The sequence below is a fragment of the Podarcis bocagei genome, assembly GCF_964188305.1.
Source record: "Podarcis bocagei genome assembly, chromosome: 8".
Lineage (NCBI taxonomy): Eukaryota > Metazoa > Chordata > Lepidosauria > Squamata > Lacertidae > Podarcis > Podarcis bocagei.
In genome coordinates, this window is record NC_138133.1 from 53,425,366 (window position 1) to 53,445,963 (window position 20,598).

Below are 20,598 nucleotides of genomic sequence, written 5' to 3' on the forward strand. Positions count from 1 at the left end.
TCAATGCTAATCTATGGGTGCTGCTATTCCTGCAGTAATGGGGTGGAGGGCACAGAGAGGATCAATGACATTCATATAATATAGTGACCTAACCCAAGACAGAAGAAGAATATGAAGAGAATGAAGACTCTGAGACAAGGCTGTAGTATACAAGCCTATTTCATCAACTCAGAGGAAAAGTGTAATCTTACTCATGTATTTTATATAATCTAGATGAACAATTATAGATTTACAGTGTAAATGAAGCATGAAAATATCTTCTATATCTAGACTATTTTTAAGATGCTGAATGGTCGTATTTTATATACTCTTAATTTGTGCTCTACAATTTTAGTGAGAAACTTATATTTTGATTGATATAACCAATGTGTTGTATATATATCTTGCAAATAATATAAGAAATTTGCCTGCTCTTAATTGTTTTCACATTCCTCAATTTATGTATTTATTTTTGGAATAACTGCTTTTTACAAACTATCCACTATTGGTTTCTATAAAATAGTCTGATGTGCAACTATACATTAATATATATCTAGAAATATATCTAGAAATAGATATAGATATATAATAGTGTTATTTTCCTATTGTGCAATCTTTCCAAATTGTCCAATGAAAACCTCACTGATACTGTAGAGCATTCTCAATAACATCCAGCCTCCACATTCCACCCACAACCATGTCCCCCACCCATAACAACCAATTTGTTGCCAGGTTGTTTGTATTGCTTGCCCCATTGCAGTGGAAATATCTGTCCTCCACTAAAAAGACAAAAGGAAGTTCAAAATGAAGGGAGGGTTCATGTATCAGAGTTAGTTGGTTTTGCAAGAACGACAGAAACAGACAGAAATCTATTATTCTGTATATTAATCTGGAAGTTGTAGAAGGGGGAAAAACATAGTTATACCTAATAACTTCTTCCACGACTTAATGAGAGATTTTGCTAAGGATGTAACTTCTTCATCTGTGCTTTGCTTGCGTATTGCATTCACTGACATTCCAATTCTTGTAGACTGAAACCAAGCACAAGTATCAACATTTAAAAGCAGGTACAGTGGTGCCTCGAAAGACGAATGCCTCGCAAGACGGAAAACTCGCAAAACGAAAGGGTTTTTGGGTTTTTGAGTTGCTTCGCAAGACGGAAACGTCTTGCAAGTTTGTTTCCTTTTTCTTAAAACCGTTAATACAGTTGCGACTTGACTTCGAGGAGCAACTCATAGCACGCTGTGTGGTAGCCTTTTTTGAGGTTTTTGAAGACTTTGGTGATTCTTGAAGCTTTTCCAAAACTTTTCCGACACCGTGCTTCGCAAGACGAAAAAAAACGCAAGGCGAAAAAACTCGCGGAACGAATTAATATCGTCTTGCGAGGCACCACTGTATTTATATAATTATATTTAGAACCACTACAAGGATTTCAAATACAATTGAGAGAATACAAAACTGCATGAAGTCATCAGATATGGGGCAAAAACAGCAAATGATTTCCAAAGTAATTTATTTATTTTTTAAGCCAAAGCCAAACATTCTATTTTTTCTATTTAAGAATTCTCCACATATACAAGAACTGGCATTAAAGTACTGTTTGCAGTGTTGAGATCCAAGGGAAGTTAGCTAATATTCTTGCCTCTAGGGCTTTCACCCTCTCTCTCTTTAATTAAGATCCTCTTCAACAACTACCTGGTTAATTAACAAGCATGCCTTTAAGAGCAGCAGAATTACATGTTTTGCACTCCTTGCTGCTAGCCTTCGAGGGAAATTATTTTAAGAGAATCTGGTTTACTGCAAGGAGAAAGCCTTGATGGTAGCTGAAATTGTTTTTAAAATTGTTTTCTAATTGTCAGAAAGTGCTGGTTTTAAATTATACATACATCCCTGTTGAATATGGATATAGTTTTAAGTATTATGGAGGCAGGTTGATCATAAGTAACTTGACAATATGGTTCTAGAACAGCATCTGTTATAAAGCAATACATTAGGCAAGTGCTTTAAGTACACCTAGCACAAACATATCCTGTCAGATACCTTCTAAGCTAAAACTGTTAAGTGTGATTTCTAAACTCAGCAAAGGCTTATAGATCTAGATCAGGGGTCTGCAACCTTTAAGACAAAAAGAGCCACTTGGACCCATTTCCGAAGAGGAAAAAAACCTGGGAGCCGCAAAACAAGCCAAATGTAAATAACCACACATTCTTCCCCTTCCCCCATTCTCTCTCTTTTCCCTGAGTCTATTTCAGATAGCAAAGAGCGGTATGGTACCTCTCATATCCATTTTTTGCAAAGCACCATGTGCATAGAGGGCATTATACAAATTAATACATAGAAAAGTGTCTGTCCCTCCCTGCAGTTCAACTCCCTCTCTTTTTACTAACAGCACATATCCATTCCTTCTGCTGGTGCAACTTTCTCATAATTTCTACATAGCATTTATAAACCAGTGCCAGAGAAACTGGGTGAAAGGAAGGTGAGAGGGAAGAGATATGAATATTTATGTGTGTATATGTATACATACATACACCTACACAATTACAGGTTTGAAGCCAACTTAAAATAAAAAGAGCTGGTAAGCAAAGGAATCTGTGGGGCTTTCCATGGGATCAGGGGACATGTCAGCTAATACTCTTCCCTTTCTTCTTCATTTGCTTGTCTCTGCAGCAAATCTCGAGGGGGAAGGGAGAAGGGCAGGAATTGCATAGGCACGAGAGAACAGGGAAATCCCACATGCAGGATTTTGGTGCCTAACAGCCCCCCCTCCCTCTGCAATTGCTCTCGTGCTCCCCCGCCTCTCTCTGAGGCCGAGATGCTGCATCACGGCACCTGCTGGCTACCTCTGGACCCCCTCCTCGTCTCTGACGTAATTCACCCCTTCCTCCCTGACAGGGAGGGCGGGCCCATTTTGTGGTTCACCTCAGGTGCTCTCCCCTCAACTCGCCGGCCACTCAGAAGCAAGGCACGGAAAAGGATCCCAAAGCACCACCGCCACCCCTCACACACACACAAAAAAACCCCACCCCGCCATTTCCCTCGAGCGCACGCGCTCTCTCTCCCTCGCCTCAGGTGCCTCGCGTGCGGGGCTGAGGAGAGCATGGCCTGGGTGGGCGGCTCTCGACGTCACATGGCGCGGCCCGCGGGCCCTGAGGGCGGGCAGGCTGCTGACAGCGAAAGGGAGCGCGCCTGCGTGTGGACGTGCCTGTGTGTGGCCGGCGGTGGCAGTGGCAGTCCACCTGAGGGGAGAACCGCCGCTGCGCCCTGGTGCGCCTTCCTGCCGCCGCCCTCCTCCTCTTCTTCCTCGCTCCCTGCACCATGAGGGAAGAGGCGCCAGAGCCGCGGCAAAGGTGTAAAAGAGCCACATGCGGCTCCGGAGCCGCGGGTTGCCGACCCCTGATCTAGATGATTTATAGATTTTTATAACTACTTGAGCCAAAGTCTTCACACTAAGAGTTATGAACTCATAAGCAAATCTTTTTCCTTCAAAGAAAATACACACACCGAATATGGATAAAGTCCCTCTTCAGTGCAAAATTACAAACAATATCTTTCTTTTCAAGGACCTCAAACTATGGGATAAATAGTTTAACAATCCACTTTTAAGTCTTATCAATGAATACTTTTTATACTACTATACTTTACATAACAACTGAATATATATTTTTTAATCCAACATGACTTCTGTAACATAACTTCCAGGTGTAATGTGAGAATGGCTAGATGACTGAGTGATACAAGTTACAAATAAACTTTCATTATAATTTTCAAAAATTATATTTTCTCCACTTATAACTGCTTGCCTTAACTGATCTGAAAACCATGGGATTGGAAAAAGAAAAAGAAAAACCTAAGGACTACCAAGATTTATCTTGTGGTTTTGTTTTTTAATCACATTTTATTAATCAGCTTCACTAATACAGTACTCCAGTCAAGCAGTGTTAAAAGAGTACTACTGCCATCTACAGTTCAGAGAGAGGGAGGGAGAATAAAAATTGAACAAACTAGGCATAATGTGCATTTGTTACAAAAAAAATATTTTTGTTTAATCATATTTTCAGACTGCAGCTCTTATTAAATTGGTTCCATTTTAATCCTATTCCAACTCTAAAAGGAGGTTCAAGCATAAACAAAGTTCAGCACCAAATAAAGTAAAAATTAAGTCTAGTAATGGTGAGCTTGCATATATGTAGTATAGTACAGGTCTCCTTATACATGTTTTTAAAAGCCTCTTGTCTGCTTGCCTCTGGCAAGGAAGAATTGCCTCCAATGCAGCAGGAAAGGTTTTTGCAAGTTTGTCCCAGGCTGGTGCCAGCTAAATAAAGAAAATTCACATCCTGAATTTCTATCGTAAGATGTGATAATATGCTTGCCATACATTTTTATCAGGGCAATTTGGAATGCATGTATATTGATATTCAGCTTTCTACTTAATAATAATAATAATAATAAATTTTATTTATATCCCGCCCTCCCCAGCCGAAGCCGGGCTCAGGGCGGCTAACAACAATAAAACAGTACAAAAGTACAACATAAACAACATTCTAAAATCATTCATTATAAAAATTAATTAATTCAAGCCACTGGCAACCATTGGGCCAGAGCTCTGCGAAGATTGCCGAGGGAGGGAGTCAGGCTGTGCCCTGGCCAAAGGCCTGGTGGAACAGCTCTGTCTTGCAGGCCCTGCGGAAAGATGTCAAGTCCCGCAAGGCCCTGGTCTCTTGTGACAGAGCGTTCCACCAGATCGGAGCCACAGCCGAAAAAGCCCTGGCTCTAGTTGAGGCCAGCCTGACCTCTCTGAGGCCTGGGACCTTCAAGATGTTTTTATTTGAAGACCGTAGGTTTCTCTGTGGGGCATACCAGGAGAGGCGGTCCCGTAGGTACGAGGGTCCTAGGCCATATAGGGCTTTAAAGGTTAAAACCAGCACCTTAAACCTGATCCTGTACTCCACCGGGAGCCAGTGCAGCTGGTATAGCACCGGGTGAATGTGATCTCGCAGCGAAGACCTCGTAAGGAGTCTCGCTGCAGCATTCTGCACCCGCTGGAGTTTCTGGGTCAGTCTCAAGGGCAGCCCCACGTAGAGCGAGTTACAATAATCCAGTCTGGAGGTGACCGTCGCGTGGATCACAGTGGCTAGGTCAGGGCGAGAGAGGTAAGGAGCCAACTGCTTAGCTTGGCGGAGATGGAAAAATGCCGCCTTTGTTATAGCTGCAATCTGCGCCTCCATGGAAAGGGAGGTGTCGAAGATTACACCCAAACTCTTAACGGACGGTGCTGGCACTAATTGCGCCCCCGCAAGAGATGGGAGTTGCCCCCCCAATCCCATATCGCCCCGTCCCAGCCACAGGACCTCTGTCTTCGAAGGATTTAGCTTCAACCGGCTCTCACGTAACCATCCAGCCACAGCTTCCAAACATCTGGTCAGTGTGTCTGGGGCCGAGTCAGGATGGCCATCCATCAACAGATAGAGTTGGGTGTCATCGGCATACTGATGACAACCCAGCCCAAAACTCCGAACAAGCTGGGCGAGGGGGCGCATAAAGATGTTGAAAAGCATCGGGGAGAGTATCGCACCCTGAGGTACTCCACACACCAAGGAGTGGCGCGATGACAATTCCCCCCCAAGCGCCACCCTCTGTCCCCGACCAGAGAGAAACGAGCGCAGCCATTGAAGGACTGTGCCCTGGATCCCCACGTCGGCAAGGCGGTGGTCCAGAAGTTCGTGATCGACCATGTCGAAAGCTGCTGATAGATCTAGAAGAATCAGCAGCCCCGACCCGCCTCGATCCAGCTGTCTACGAAGGTCATCTGTTAGGGCGACCAGAGCCGTCTCGGTCCCATGACCAGCGCGGAAGCCGGACTGGAATGGATCCAGAGCCGATGTTTCATCCAGAAACCCACCAAGCTGTTCAGCAACCGCTCTCTCAATCACCTTACCCAGGAACGGAAGATTCGAAACCGGGCGGTAATTGGATAGATCTAAAGGATCTAATGATGTTTTCTTTAAGAGCGGGCGCACCACTGCCTCCTTCAGTTCCCCTGGGAATGTCCCCGTGCCAAGGGACAAATTGATGATATCCCCCAGGAGGGCCCGCACCTCGTCTGGACACGCTCTAATCAGCCAAGACGGGCACGGGTCGAGAGGACAGGTGGTGGGCTTTCCAGCTCGGAGGAGTCTGTCCACATCGGCTGGGGATATCTGGTCGAAGTGGTCCAATACTGGACCCGAGGACAGTCGAGGGGCCTCCAGTTCCTTTATTGTATCCAAATTGGCAGGGAGGTCATGGCGGAGCGACAAGACCTTCTCCGCAAAAAAGCTCGCAAATGCCTCACAGCCGTGTGTCAATTTGTTATTTAAATTTGGCTGTCCCTCAAGGGACGTTAAAGACCTGATTATACTAAATAATTGCGCTGGGCGAGAGCTAGCGGATGCAATGGAGGCCGAGAAGTATGACTTCTTAGCAGCCTTCACCGCCATCTCGTAGGTTTTCATAAAAGCCCTATAAGATGTTCTTGAGGCTCCGTCACGGGCACCCCGCCATACTCGCTCTAGCCGTCTGAGGTCCCGCTTCATTTTCCGGAGCTCCTCGGTAAACCAGGGAGCCCGGTTTCTGCGGGGTCGCAGAGGGCGCTTAGGTGCGATCTCATCGATGGCTGCCAGGAGCTGGGCATTCCAGCCCTCAACAAGCTCAGTCAATGAGTCGCCAGGGGGAGCAAGGTCCCGCAAGGCTTGGCGGAATCTCTCAGGGTCCATCAGCCTCTGCGGGCGAGCCCAAATTGGCTCGCCACCTAAGCAGGGTGGGGGTGGAAAGTCAATCCTGGCTTTCAGAGCGTAGTGATCAGACCATGGCACCTTAATCGAAGGAGACATGATCACATCTATACCGACGCCAAAGATCAAATCCAGCGTGTGGCCTGCTTGATGTGTGGGGCCCGAAACAAACTGGGAGAGCCCTAGTGTCGCCATGGAAGACACCAGGTCCAGAGCCTGTGAGGAGGGAGTGGCATCAGCATGGATGTTGAAGTCCCCCAATACCAATAGGTTAGGGAACTCCAAGGCCCAGCCGGCCACCGCCTCCAATAGGCCTGACAGGGTGGCTGCTGGTGCGCTAGGTGGCCGGTACACCAGCCAGACAGCCAAGCTCTCCTCGGAGCCCCACACTAGGCCAACACATTCGATGCCGGGGATCGATGGCGATGGTAGAGCCCTGAAAGGACAATCTTCCCGGATTAATAATGCCACCCCTCCCCCCCGGCCCACAGTCCGCGACTGGTGGAGGACAGAGAAACCCGGGGGCGCCATCTCTCGTAAGGTAACAGTTACCCCTTCGCGCACCCAGGTCTCCGTCACACAAGCCAGGTCGACCCCCTGCGAGATAAAGAAATCTCGTAGGGTGGCGGTTTTATTGCCTATAGACCTGGCATTGCACAGCACCAGTGACGGAGGTGAGTAATCCTTGCTCACCCTACCCTCGTCCCTCGGGATGGGGCGCAGATTGGAAAGGGTACGAGCGTATCCATATCTCGATCCCCTTCGCCTGTAACATCTGCCCCCACCGCCATACCTCCCTCGCCCCTCCACGGTAGCAATCCCAGGCCTCATAGTGGCCTCCATTGATGGCAATTAATAGTATTCTTTCGCAGCCTAGAACAATAAAACCTTAAAACAATAAAAACAAAAAACAAAAACAACCCAGAAAACAATAAAACAATACAAACAAAAACTGCAAAAATTACAAATTCATCAAAATCTAACAAATTCCCCAGCCCACCCAAACATCCATCCCACCCCCATATATAGAATCGAAAGGGAAAGGGAAATATTAAAAAACAAAAACAAAACAGAACATGTTAAAAAGAGCTCTGCACTCCTCCGGGTCCTCCTGGGCAGTAGCAGCATCAATGGCAACAACCATCCTTGTGAGGCCCCACCCTGGGCCAGATAGTAAGTGGCAGGAGCAGTCCTTGTGAGGCCTGTCAGGCCCTCCCTGGGCCAGGTGGTAAGTGGCAAGAAGGAGCAGGGCCCTCAGGCACTCACGCAGGAGAGTCTTCCTGGGCAGCAGAGCAGTCCTTGTGAGGCCCCAGGCCCCGCCCCAAGCCAGATGGTAAGTGGCAAGAGCAGGGCCCTCAGGCACTCACCACAGGGGAGTCTTCCTGGGCAGCAGAGCAGTCCTTGTGAGGCCCCAGGCCCCGCCCCAAGCCAGATGGTAAGTGGCAAGAGCAGGGCCCTCAGGCACTCACGCAGGAGAGACTTCCTGGGCAGCAGAGCAGTCCTTGTGAGGCCCCAGGCCCCGCCCCAAGCCAGATGGTAAGTGGCAAGAGCGGGGCCCTCAGGCACTCACGCAGGAGAGTCTTCCTGGGCAGCAGAGCAGTCCTTGTGAGGCCCCAGGCCCCGCCCCAAGCCAGATGGTAAGTGGCAAGAGCAGGGCCCTCAGGCACTCACCACAGGGGAGTCTTCCTGGGCAGCAGAGCAGTCCTTGTGAGGCCCCAGGCCCCGCCCCAAGCCAGATGGTAAGTGGCAAGAGCAGGGCCCTCAGGCACTCACCACAGGGGAGTCTTCCTGGGCAGCAGAGCAGTCCTTGTGAGGCCCCAGGCCCCGCCCCAGGCCAGATGGTAAGTGGCAAGAGCAGGGCCCTCAGGCACTCACCACAGGGGAGTCTTCCTGGGCAGCAGAGCAGTCCTTGTGAGGCCCCAGGCCCCGCCCCAAGCCAGATGGTAAGTGGCAAGAGCAGGGCCCTCAGGCACTCACCACAGGGGAGTCTTCCTGGGCAGCAGAGCAGTCCTTGTGAGGCCCCAGGCCCCGCCCCAAGCCAGATGGTAAGTGGCAAGAGCAGGGCCCTCAGGCACTCACCACTTAAAGAGTAACATTTCTGATACCCAGGGATAATCAGTCATAGAGATTCAAGTACCTTTTATATGCAATAAATATGCAGCAGCAAAGTAATTCCACTAACGTACACGTACATTCCCTTCTACAGGAACACATTCCCTTCCATGGGAACAACAATCTAAAGTGACTACTGAACAGGGGTGGAAAACCTCTGACCTTCAGGCCAAATGTGGCCCAGACCAAGCCTCCCCATTTGTTCTGTGAGGCCGTTTTGGGGGAGACATGCCCATGCAGCCTCCACCTGACATCATACATGATGTCAGATGCAGGGAAAGTAAGGGCAGGGCTTCAAAGGAAAATTTGTTTCCATATCTTTATGGTAGAAAATGTATATAAGAGGTACTGCAGCATTGGAAAGACATACCTGTAATAACTCCAGAGTCATGGGCATATTCTTAAGTTCTTTGAGTAAGTCAAGAGCCCCAGCCTGTAAAATACATTGTAAAACGATTCAGTATGCATATTCTCATATACTTAAAATAATATTTACTATGAAACACAGCAGTTTTATTCAACGCTACTTCCACAATATGAAAACATGATAAACCTAAACACTGATAGATCAGCCTAGATATTTATTTCACAAGCATCTAGGAGCAACTGATAGTTTTTCCAAACGTTAATCTGACTAGTCAATCTTGAGTTGGAGGCCCACTTTTTTGTGAGGCAAGCAGTTGTTGGGATGCGTGTTAAATAACTACACCTTCCCACCAAATCCTGCACAGATGTCATTGTTGTACATCTAGGTTGTAGTTAATTACAAAACCCACTTAAGCAAAACTTTAACTTGGCATTCCCAAGGCAAATACAATTTAGCTTGTGAGCAACTGTTCCATTAAATTTTCACCAGTTTTAATGATATAGTTGTTGTTTATTCCAAATTTTATTAAGTGCTAAAAAATTTACTTAAAATTAGTAGGAGGTGAGAAAATATATTTTACTAAAGCAGTCATATGAATATTAGATTCTACCTATATTTAATATAGTTAGTAATTTTAAATTAATATTTTGAAATTAACTGCAAGCCAATCCCTCAAGAGTACTGAAATGAGATTTTAAGAACACAGCACAGTAAGATCAGGATTTTTCATTATATTGTACAATTTGCACCTAAACCAGATGGGCTCAACAAATGAAAGTTCCACTTTTACGTCAATTAATTTGGGCTCTCAATCCAAAGGCAACAGTTATCTGTATTATCACAGATTAAAAGCAGTTATGATTAGCAAAGCTAATTTTACTGTACTATCATTTTACTGTACTATACTAACCTCTCTGCTACTAGCTTACTTCTCTTTAGAAACCTTATAAGGAGATTCAATATTCACCTTCTAAAGAGAAAGGCCACTAAAAGTAAGTAAAAGGTATGTACCGTATTTTTCGCACGATTGGACGCACCGGACCATAGGACGCGCCTAGTTTTTTTGGGGGGAAATAAAGGAAAAAAAATTTCCCTTTATTTCCCCCCCAAAAGCAGGTCAGGGAAACCGAACCAGGTCGAGGAACAGCGGGATAGTGGCGCTGCGCCTCCCTGCTGTCCCCCGAGCTTGTGGGGCTGGCTGATGTCTGCCTAGCGCGCGGGGCGCTCTGCTTCAGGGCGCCCTACCCGCCGGGCGGCAGGCTGCTATCCGCAGCTTGGGGAGCCTTGTGGGGAACTGCTGCAGGGCTCCCCACGCTGCGGATGTATGCCTGGCGCGAGGGGCGCTCTGCTTCAGGGTGCCCCACCCGCCGGGCGGCAGGCTGCTATCCGCAGCGTGGGGAAGCTTGCGGGGAGCTCCTGCAAGGGTCCCCATGCTGCGGATGTGTTCCCAAAGCGCCGGGAGCTCTGCTTTCTGGGCGCCCGACGCTCCGGGAAGCAGGCTGCTATCCGCAGCCTAGACACGGCTAGCGGAGCGCTAATCCCGAAGCTTGGGGCGTGCGGAGCTCAGCGTGCCCCAAGCTTCTGGGCGCCGGCAAGGTCTCCGCTAGCCCTGGGAGAGCCCCGCGACGTCGCGGGGCTCTCCCAGGGCTAGCGGAGACCTTGCCAGCACCCAGAAGCTTAGGGCGCGCTGAGCTCCGCACGCCCCAAGCTTCGGGATTAGCGCAGTGGTCCGCTAGCCCTGGGAGAGCCGTGCGACGTCGCGGGGCTCTCCCAGGGCTAGCGGAGACCTTGCCAGCACCCAGAAGCTTGGGGCGCGCTCAGCTCCGCACGCCCCAAACTTCGGGATTAGCGCAGTGGTCCGCTAGCCCTGGGAGAGCCGCGCGACGTCGCGGGGCTCTCCCAGGGCTAGCGGAGACCTTGCCAGCACCCAGAAGCTTGGGGCGCGCTCAGCTCCGCACGCCCCAAACTTCGGGATTAGCGCAGTGGTCCGCTAGCCCTGGGAGAGCCGCGCGACGTCGCGGGGCTCTCCCAGGGCTAGCGGAGACCTTGCCGGCACCCAGAAGCTTGGGGCGTGCTGAGCTCCGCACGCCCCAAGCTTCGGGATTAGCGCAGTGGTCCGCTAGCCCTGGGAGAGCCGTGCGACGTCGCGGGGCTCTCCCAGGGCTAGCGGAGACCTTGCCAGCACCCAGAAGCTTAGGGCGCGCTGAGCTCCGCACGCCCCAAGCTTCGGGATTAGCGCAGTGGTCCGCTAGCCCTGGGAGAGCCGTGCGACGTCGCGGGGCTCTCCCAGGGCTAGCGGAGACCTTGCCAGCACCCAGAAGCTTGGGGCGCGCTCAGCTCCGCACGCCCCAAACTTCGGGATTAGCGCAGTGGTCCGCTAGCCCTGGGAGAGCCGCGCGACGTCGCGGGGCTCTCCCAGGGCTAGCGGAGACCTTGCCAGCACCCAGAAGCTTGGGGCGCGCTCAGCTCCGCACGCCCCAAACTTCGGGATTAGCGCAGTGGTCCGCTAGCCCTGGGAGAGCCGCGCGACGTCGCGGGGCTCTCCCAGGGCTAGCGGAGACCTTGCCGGCACCCAGAAGCTTGGGGCGTGCTGAGCTCCGCACGCCCCAAGCTTCGGGATTAGCGCAGTGGTCCGCTAGCCCTGGGAGAGCCGCGCGACGTCGCGGGGCTCTCCCAGGGCTAGCGGAGACCTTGCCGGCACCCAGAAGCTTGGGGCGTGCTGAGCTCCGCACGCCCCAAGCTTCGGGATTAGCGCAGTGGTCCGCTAGCCCTGGGAGAGCCGCGCGACGTCGCGGGGCTCTCCCAGGGCTAGCGGAGACCTTGCCGGCACCCAGAAGCTTGGGGCGTGCTGAGCTCCGCACGCCCCAAGCTTCGGGATTAGCGCAGTGGTCCGCTAGCCCTGGGAGAGCCGCGCGACGTCGCGGGGCTCTCCCAGGGCTAGCGGAGACCTTGCCGGCACCCAGAAGCTTGGGGCGTGCTGAGCTCCGCACGCCCCAAGCTTCGGGATTAGCGCAGTGGTCCGCTAGCCCTGGGAGAGCCGCGCGACGTCGCGGGGCTCTCCCAGGGCTAGCGGAGACCTTGCCGGCACCCAGAAGCTTGGGGCGCGCTCAGCTCCGCACGCCCCAAACTTCGGGATTAGCGCAGTGGTCCGCTAGCCCTGGGAGAGCCGCGCGACGTCGCGGGGCTCTCCCAGAGCTAGCGGAGACCTTGCCGGCACCCAGAAGCTTGGGGCGTGCTGAGCTCCGCACGCCCCAAGCTTCGGGATTAGCGCAGTGGTCCGCTAGCCCTGGGAGAGCCGCGCGACGTCGCGGGGCTCTCCCAGGGCTAGCGGAGACCTTGCCGGCACCCAGAAGCTTGGGGCGTGCTGAGCTCCGCACGCCCCAAGCTTCGGGATTAGCGCAGTGGTCCGCTAGCCCTGGGAGAGCCGCGCGACGTCGCGGGGCTCTCCCAGGGCTAGCGGAGACCTTGCCGGCACCCAGAAGCTTGGGGCGTGCTGAGCTCCGCACGCCCCAAGCTTCGGGATTAGCGCAGTGGTCCGCTAGCCCTGGGAGAGCCGCGCGACGTCGCGGGGCTCTCCCAGGGCTAGCGGAGACCTTGCCGGCACCCAGAAGCTTGGGGCGTGCTGAGCTCCGCACGCCCCAAGCTTCGGGATTAGCACAGTGGTCCGCTAGCCCTGGGAGAGCCGCGCGACGTCGCGGGGCTCTCCCAGGGCTAGCGGAGACCTTGCCGGCACCCAGAAGCTTGGGGCGTGCTGAGCTCCGCACGCCCCAAGCTTCGGGATTAATGCAGCGCTCCGCTAGCGGTGGGAGAGCTGGGTCTCCCTCTGCTAGCAGATAGCTTCCTGAAGCCTGGAGAGCGAGAGGAGTCGGTGCGCACCGACCCCTCTCACTCTCCAGGCTTCAGCGAAAGCCTGCATTCGCTCCATAGGACGCACACACATTTTCCCTTGCTTTTTAGGAGGGAAAAAGTGCGTCCTATGGTGCGAAAAATACGGTAATAAAGAAGTGCCAGGCTCATGACAAAGCAGAGACATCTCAGCAACTGAGGTCTCGAATGAAAGTATAATAGAGCCATGGGGAACCACCAACAGAGACTGCCCCATCAGTGAGCAAGCAGGGATACAAGGGATCAGGTAGTCCTTAGGATATCCCGGACTCAAGTTGTTAAAGGCCTTGTAACCTTAAACCTGGGAGGGTAACATATGGGCAGCCAGTGCAAGCTTTTAAGCACTCTTGTTATGTGCTGAGAGTAGTCTGTTCCCATCAACAGTCTAGATACAGCATTCTGCACCAGCTAGAGCTTCCAAACCATGGACAAGCATAGTCCTACCGCACAGAGCACATTGCAATGAACAAGTATTGATGTTATGAACACCCTTGTCAGGTTGTTCCTGTTCAAGAACAGTCACAGTTGGCGCAGCCGCCATAGCCAGTAAAAGGGGTTCCTAGTCACTAAGGCTACACAAGTCACAAAAGACAAAGACGGACCCAAACCTATATTATTTCAGGGGAGAGTAATCTCATCCAAAACTGGAAAATAGTCAGTATCTCAGACATAGGAACCATCCACCCACTTTTGTCTTCCAATGATTTAAGCTCAGTTCAATGGGGCTTACTCCCAGGTAAATAGGTACAAATCCATCTAAAACTCGATTTTTTTAAGGTTCTTTAAAAAGGTACCCCCCCTTTCTCAGCATATTAGAATTTGTGCAACTAAACTTAATCAAATATTTGAAGTTTTAATCCATCTGTTTACAACTGTGAAAACAAATTTGTCACAAAAATAAATACTATCATTTCTAGTAAAATAACTTATTTAATCTAACAAATAAATGACACCCTTAAAATGCAATCAAAGAAAGTAACCCTCCAAATAAGATTCTCTAAATCTTAAGCCTACACCAAATAAAACAAATTAGAGCTATAGCTTATTGCCAATGATATTTGTAATAATTTACATACAAAACTTAGCATACTACAACTAAATTAGCTCCAGAATGGGCAGAGTGTATTATCTTCCATTGTAATTGTGGAATCTACCCGTATTAGATGATGTAAGAGGCAGAAATCACTCCACCTATTTCAGTCAAAAACTTGGAAGAGTTGTTTACTGACTTATAGCCATACAAGCCTGATGGTAGCTTTGTCCTCTCCTGTATTCAACATGTGTTTATGATACTATGGAAATGCCTTTCACTAAGGGATCTCAAAAACTGTAAAATAATGTAAATAAAAATGTGTAATGTGTAATGTAAATAAAGCCTGTGTTGAATAAACAGCAGGAGTTTTCACTGTTCAACCTGACCTACTATCTTCTGAAATACCACTTGAAAGATTGTGTAAGGGAATGTTACTTGCAGTAACATGACAAACAAACTAAAAAGTGTGCATGAAACTATTCTCTTTTACCTTGCTGCTTAAATAAAGATAAATGCAAAGCCATATATTTATTTGCAACAATAATAATAATTTTATTATTATTTATACCCCACCCATCTGGAAACTTAGTGCAAGAAGCAGTACTGCGATTAAGGAAATATATACCCTGTCTTTCACTTTGGGGGATCATTATGTGAAAAATGAAAACAATTCCAAAGCAATGTTACAAATACTCAATAGATCCATCACAAATTCATCACTGCAGTCCAGCAGCCAAAATCCTTTTTCTCCAAATGCCTTGGTAAGTTCCTAGAAAGGGCATGTCAACAGGGAATATGGCAATTCCAAAAGACAGGTCACACCAGTGAGAAAGCCCTATGCTTTCTACCATGCTTTCTACCAGATAAGCTTTTGTGGTGGTGATAGTGTATATAAGGACTCAATACATGAGCTAAGGACACTTGGGGACGGGGCTCGTATTTGTCTATGAAATACCTTCCTAGACTTATTCGAGACCAAGCTCTGTTGAACTCAGAACTTAGTAAACATTCAGAGAACTAGATAGTAAGATGGTCTTAAGTGAAAAGAAAATTCAAAGGCAGAATAGATTTTTTTCCTCTAAAATCAACAGAATCTAAAATTTCAACCAGAAACCAGAAGGATTTACATCTGAGAAAACTTTTTTAAAAATTGTAGCTTTATGCCACAGTCCCAAACGTACTAATAATCAAATTCCAATGAATAGTGTGGGCCTTACTCCTATGCTAAATTAAGATGGGGGTGCAATAACCAAAACATTTTACACAAGTAGCACTCCACTGTAGCCAATCAACATGGAAAACATGCTCACTTTTAAATAAGACCGCTTGAAATAAAATGCTTAAGTCAGTCATGACTAATTTAAGTCCCATTCATTTCAGTGGTTCTGTTCTAAACCTGACCTAAAGGTAAAGGTAAAGGGACCCCCTGACCATTATGTCTAGTCGCGGATGACTCTGGGGTTGCGGCGCTCATCTCGCTTTACTGGCTGAGGGAGCCGGCGTACAGTATAAGTACTGCTGTATTTGCTAGACAAATATTTATAAGAAGGTTTTGGGAACAACAATATAATTTGTATAAGAAATAAATTTGTCATAAAACTATCATAGGCGAAAATAGTTCAAAATTATTTTTAGAATCAGTCTTTATAGATTAGGTTCCATATTCAAGGATTTAAGAAGTATGGTGCTACAGCTAGATATAAATTTGTACAAATTATTTGTAACTTCAATCCTAGACATGTCTACTCAAACGCATGTCTCACAGAGCGAAATGGGGCTTACTCCCAAATACGTGAATGTATTGAATGCACATGGAAAGTTGTTTAACACATACTGGCTCCATACCTTATAAGAGGAAAAGCTACTGCTTACCTTTTTTCTCTAATCTTACTCAACTGCTCTCGATTTTTGAAAATCCATATGTGCAAAATTACCTCTGCCAACTTGCACCTATTCATTACACAATAAGGTAATTTGTTACACTGGTTATACTACAGAACAAGTATTGATAGTCAGAAATATAACTTGCAAGGTTTAGTTTAACACAAGTATACAGTTTATGCTGATTTTTTTTTTTAAGGAATAGTATTTTAATACATACTGGGCCTGAACCAGTTGAATCTGTAGGTGTGAGATGTGTGGGTCAGCAGCAAGAAACTCCCATTGTGAGCCTTGGAAGAATACAAGAGGCCAGGGTATCCAACCCCAAATCCATAGGAATCGTAACACATGACTGTACCTACAAACATCACTGTGCACTCACTTACCAAGTTAAAATAACTTTCTTTCGGTGAATGTGGCATACATAATCAGTAACAAAGCCTTTAACACAGCCCTGTATCAAGCATTAAGTAGCGTTCCGAAGGCATAATTCACCAAGCAGAGAAAAATATATGAAGTTGACATCTAAAATATACCATCTGAATCAAAAGTATTATCAAAGATAGTCAAATAAATCAATGTTTCTTAATAGTTCTACACTGAATCCATATTTAGAATAAAGCTATAGAAGAATTTCTGGAATGGTTACAGATAAAATTAATTTTACTTAGTAGCACAGAGGCGCATTTAGATGTAAGGCTTACCAAGTTATTCCTTCTGAAGACTAGCAAGGTTTAGGTTTTACAGTAAAACTCATTTTATATACTTACATTTTTAATCAAACACATTTTTAGCCCCACTCACTACTATGGGAAACATGACACTGGCCAGACCGGGGTACCATTTGCAGGAAAAATATACAACTCTCTCAAAGAATCTTCACCAAGCCTAGTGAGGCTTATCTTCTCTGCATATGACCAGCCAAAAAAATATTAAAATACATGTGCACTCAAGAATACTGTGATATTCCAAGGAGCTGCTATAATTTTAATATTTGTTTGAGGAAGGCATAGACCACTTTCAGTGATGATGGAATGTCTCCCCCCTGAATTCACATGACATTATTACTATGAAATTAGCTGGAAACTTTTACCTGTTTCACTTACCGTAACTTTTATGGACAACTGGCCTAGTTCTCTATTTTTAAGAGTGAGAATCATGTTGATGGAGATTTCATTTTAAAATGACAAATGCAGAAATGTTTAAAAGCAAAAATAAAGCCTAGTTTAATATTCAGGTGGAATCCTGTCATTTATTTATGGTTTTATCTCACTGCCTGTTTAAACAAAGGACTGACGCTTCCCCACCGCCCCCACACCCACACTCAAGGGCAGTGAGGTATAAACACGTGGTATGATATCTAGCAAACATTTCCAAAAAGATGCTGAAACTTACAAGACACATAAGCCAGTTAAAACCAGTGCAGACTAGCAATTATTGTCCCATTGGAAAATGGAATCAAAGGTGGTGACAGATACCCAGAAAACATATACCTATTGGGGAGGTGGCATGTTAACATCTTTGCTCCCCCAGCACCTCCTCCTACATCAAGGCCAGGTCTGTGAGAGGCAGTTGCAGCTGGCCAGGGAATCATATTCTGAGTCTATGATCTAGTTGAGATTTCTGCATTGCAGGGGGTTGGACTTGAAGATGACCCTTCCAACTCTACGATTCTATGAGTAAGTCCTGGGCCGTGTGGGAATAACCTCTGGTTGCTTCAATAGTCAGTTCCAGAACAGCATTTGATGGGACACCAGAGAGCAAGCAGGTGCTCTTTGATACACCTTTGACCTGCTGTAGTAACTATTGTAGCCTTGTCTGCTTTGTTGTGCTTCGAATATACTGCAAGCTGCCTGGAGAATTCAGGTGAGTAAGCAGAGTATAAATACTCGTATGATAAATTTACTGTGTATGAATGAATGACTGAACCAACAAGCAAACGAGACTCATAACATATTTTTGCGTCCTTCCTTCTCAGATCTGTGAAAAGAGAAAGAGTTCACCCTTCTGACAACCAGCGCCACATTTTTAAGGCTACCAGCCTTGACAAGAATACGGGGCGGTGCAGTGCCACAATACACCACAGGCCAGGGCTTTGCTTCGTGAGTCCCTGGACTGCCGGTTCTTTGGAGGGCAAGGATTCGGTTGTTCCCCAAGGAAACGTCGCCCGTGAAAGTGCCTTGTTTTGACGTACAGTGTCGTCACCAGTCTAGAGAGCCCCCCAGAGGAACGGCTCCATCTGCCACACTGGCACGAGGGCAAAGCGAGGTGCTTCCTTCCTCTCCCCCACCCACATTCCGAAAGGTGACAGTTGAGGCCTCACAAAAGAGGATCCGCGCGCGAAATAAGCCGCCCCTCAGTTCTCCCCCTCAGGAAAAGAAAAAGGCGGGCGCCCAGCTGAGCGCGAGGCGCAGCTGATTGGTCGAGCGGACGTTCAAGCCGAGCGCGCGAGGGGCTCGGTGGAACACCCCCCCCCTCCCCGCTCGCTCGCTCTCGTTCTCTCACACACATACACACACCGGCACGCGGTCCCTCCCGGCTCATCGCCTCACCGCGTTCTTTTTCTGCACCATCTTGTCCATCTTCTTCGCGATGCGAATGATCTCATCCTCGGCGCTCATGGCGACTGCCCGCGGCGCCTACGCTCCACGACGCGGGTGATGGGGAGCGAAGTTCAGCCGCCGCCGCCGCGAATGCCTAACGCTGCCTAGGCTGCTGCTGTTACTGCTCCGCAGTGACTCCGGCGCCAGCAAAGATGGAGCCGCCAACCCACAGCCCGGGCCGCTCACAGCACCTAAACCGGCCTGACCCAGAAGCGACAGCTCGGCAGCCGCGGCGCCAGGCTACGCTCATCAAGCCTAGCCAAAGAGAGCCAGGCGGTGCTCGGGAAAAGCCGAAAACATCGATGGAGGGGAGGGGAAGGTGGAGCTTCACCGAAGCTCAAAAGCTGCGCCCGCCCAGCGGAAATGGAGGGACGCTGTGGGGCTGCTGTTGCTGCGCTTGGAAGAAAATGTCGCTTCTCCATCAGAGAGTTGGGATCAAGAGAGACTGGCTGAGGAGAAACCGTAGAAGCAGATTTAAAGCACACACCACCCCAGGAATCTCGGGAGCTGCAGTTTGCTATTGGCGCTGGGAACTGTAGCTCGGCGAGGAGGAAACTACAGTTCCCATTGCTTTTATTTTTGGGGCGTGTGGGGGAGGAATACCTTTCAGATGTAAAACTGCATGGTGTGTACGCATCCCTTGCCTTATGAGTTGCCCTAATGGTGCTTGATCGGGGTGGGATCTTATCCAGGTATAAGGCACAGAGGGTGGGTGGCGTGTAAGCGAAAAGAGGGCCGGTGTGGGATGCGGGAAGGTTTCTTCAGCTCAAAGTCGATTTTTTATATATATCGCCCCCGGCATTTACTGGATATTGTACCTTTATGTCTTGCCTTGCAGCATTTTCTAACTACTGCAGTGATTTCTTATCAGTTAAAATTTTTGTTATGCTGTTCAGCATGTGCTGTCTAAGCATGCAGAACACCATAGCAAAGGCTTTCCGGTTAGTGAAAAAGAGTTGTTCTTAGACCAAGACAGTTTGTTACAAGTAGCCTGTGCTCTGGTGACCTAGCAATTGCTGCAGAGTACAGCTGTCAGGTTGTTAACTTTGGGGCAGCCAAAAGGTCCAATTTAAGCTGCTGCTTGTTTTATAAAGTCCTGAATGACTTGGGGCCAAAATACTTGCAGGAACATTTTTACCAATAGTTATTTCTGATGTCTACATTATTATTACTCACAGACATCAACTGACATTTTTATTTTACCCAAACTTTTATTGCTTAAAAAATAATTGTTTAAAAAATAAATACTAAGCCTTTAGCAGACAACCCTGGATGGGAGAAGCAGGTTTGCCACTTTGGGGTGCTCCTGGATTCATCACTATCACTAGAGGCTCAGACGGTTTTGGTGACTAGACGTGCCTTTTTCAGCTCCAGCTGGTTTGCCACCTATTATTCCTTTTGGACGGAGATTATTTGGCCACTGTACTCCATGTTCTGCCAACTTCCAGATTGTATTAGTGCAGTGAAGATGACGCAGAAACTTCAGTTGGTCCAAAATGCAGCAGCCAGATTGCAGGCTGAGGTTCCATTTAGGTCTGATTTAACCCATTCTAAAACAGTTGCACTGGTTGCCTTCATTTCCAGGCGCAATTCAAGATGCTCACATTGGTGTTTAAAGCCCTAATATCTGAAAGACCACCTGCTTTTAATATTAACCTTCTCTGTTGTAGCATCAGTTATCACCCTACAAACATTGCATGCCTTTGCAAGCAGTTAAAATATCTTTCTGTTTATTTGCTGACTCTTACTGCAAGATTTATTTTTTATTCTTGCTGCTGTTGTTCCTGAAATTATTGCTATTTAACTGTATGAATTTCAATGGGGGGTTATACACATATATATTGCAAATGGCTTTGAGATTTATAAATGAAAGATAATATAAGGTCCTTTTAAAAGATGAAATATTCCCTTCTCCATCTTTTGCTTTACTTTACATATATAAAGTCTGCAGCCTTTACTCTGCTA

The 20,598-nt window shown here is 47.9% G+C and overlaps 1 protein-coding gene across 1 annotated transcript in view; it reads right to left on the minus strand.

Moving 5' to 3' along the window:
• TCEA1 (transcription elongation factor A1) overlaps positions 1-19,699 on the minus strand; it is a 33,269-nt gene extending 13,570 nt beyond the window's left edge. Inside the window, 3 exon segments of the mRNA XM_081205087.1 lie at positions 905-1,010; positions 9,235-9,297; positions 18,583-19,699. Of these exon segments, the coding sequence (XP_081061213.1) occupies positions 905-1,010; positions 9,235-9,297; positions 18,583-18,651 (238 nt within the window). The 5' untranslated portion in view covers positions 18,652-19,699.
• Between the last annotated feature and the right edge of the window lie 899 nt (positions 19,700-20,598).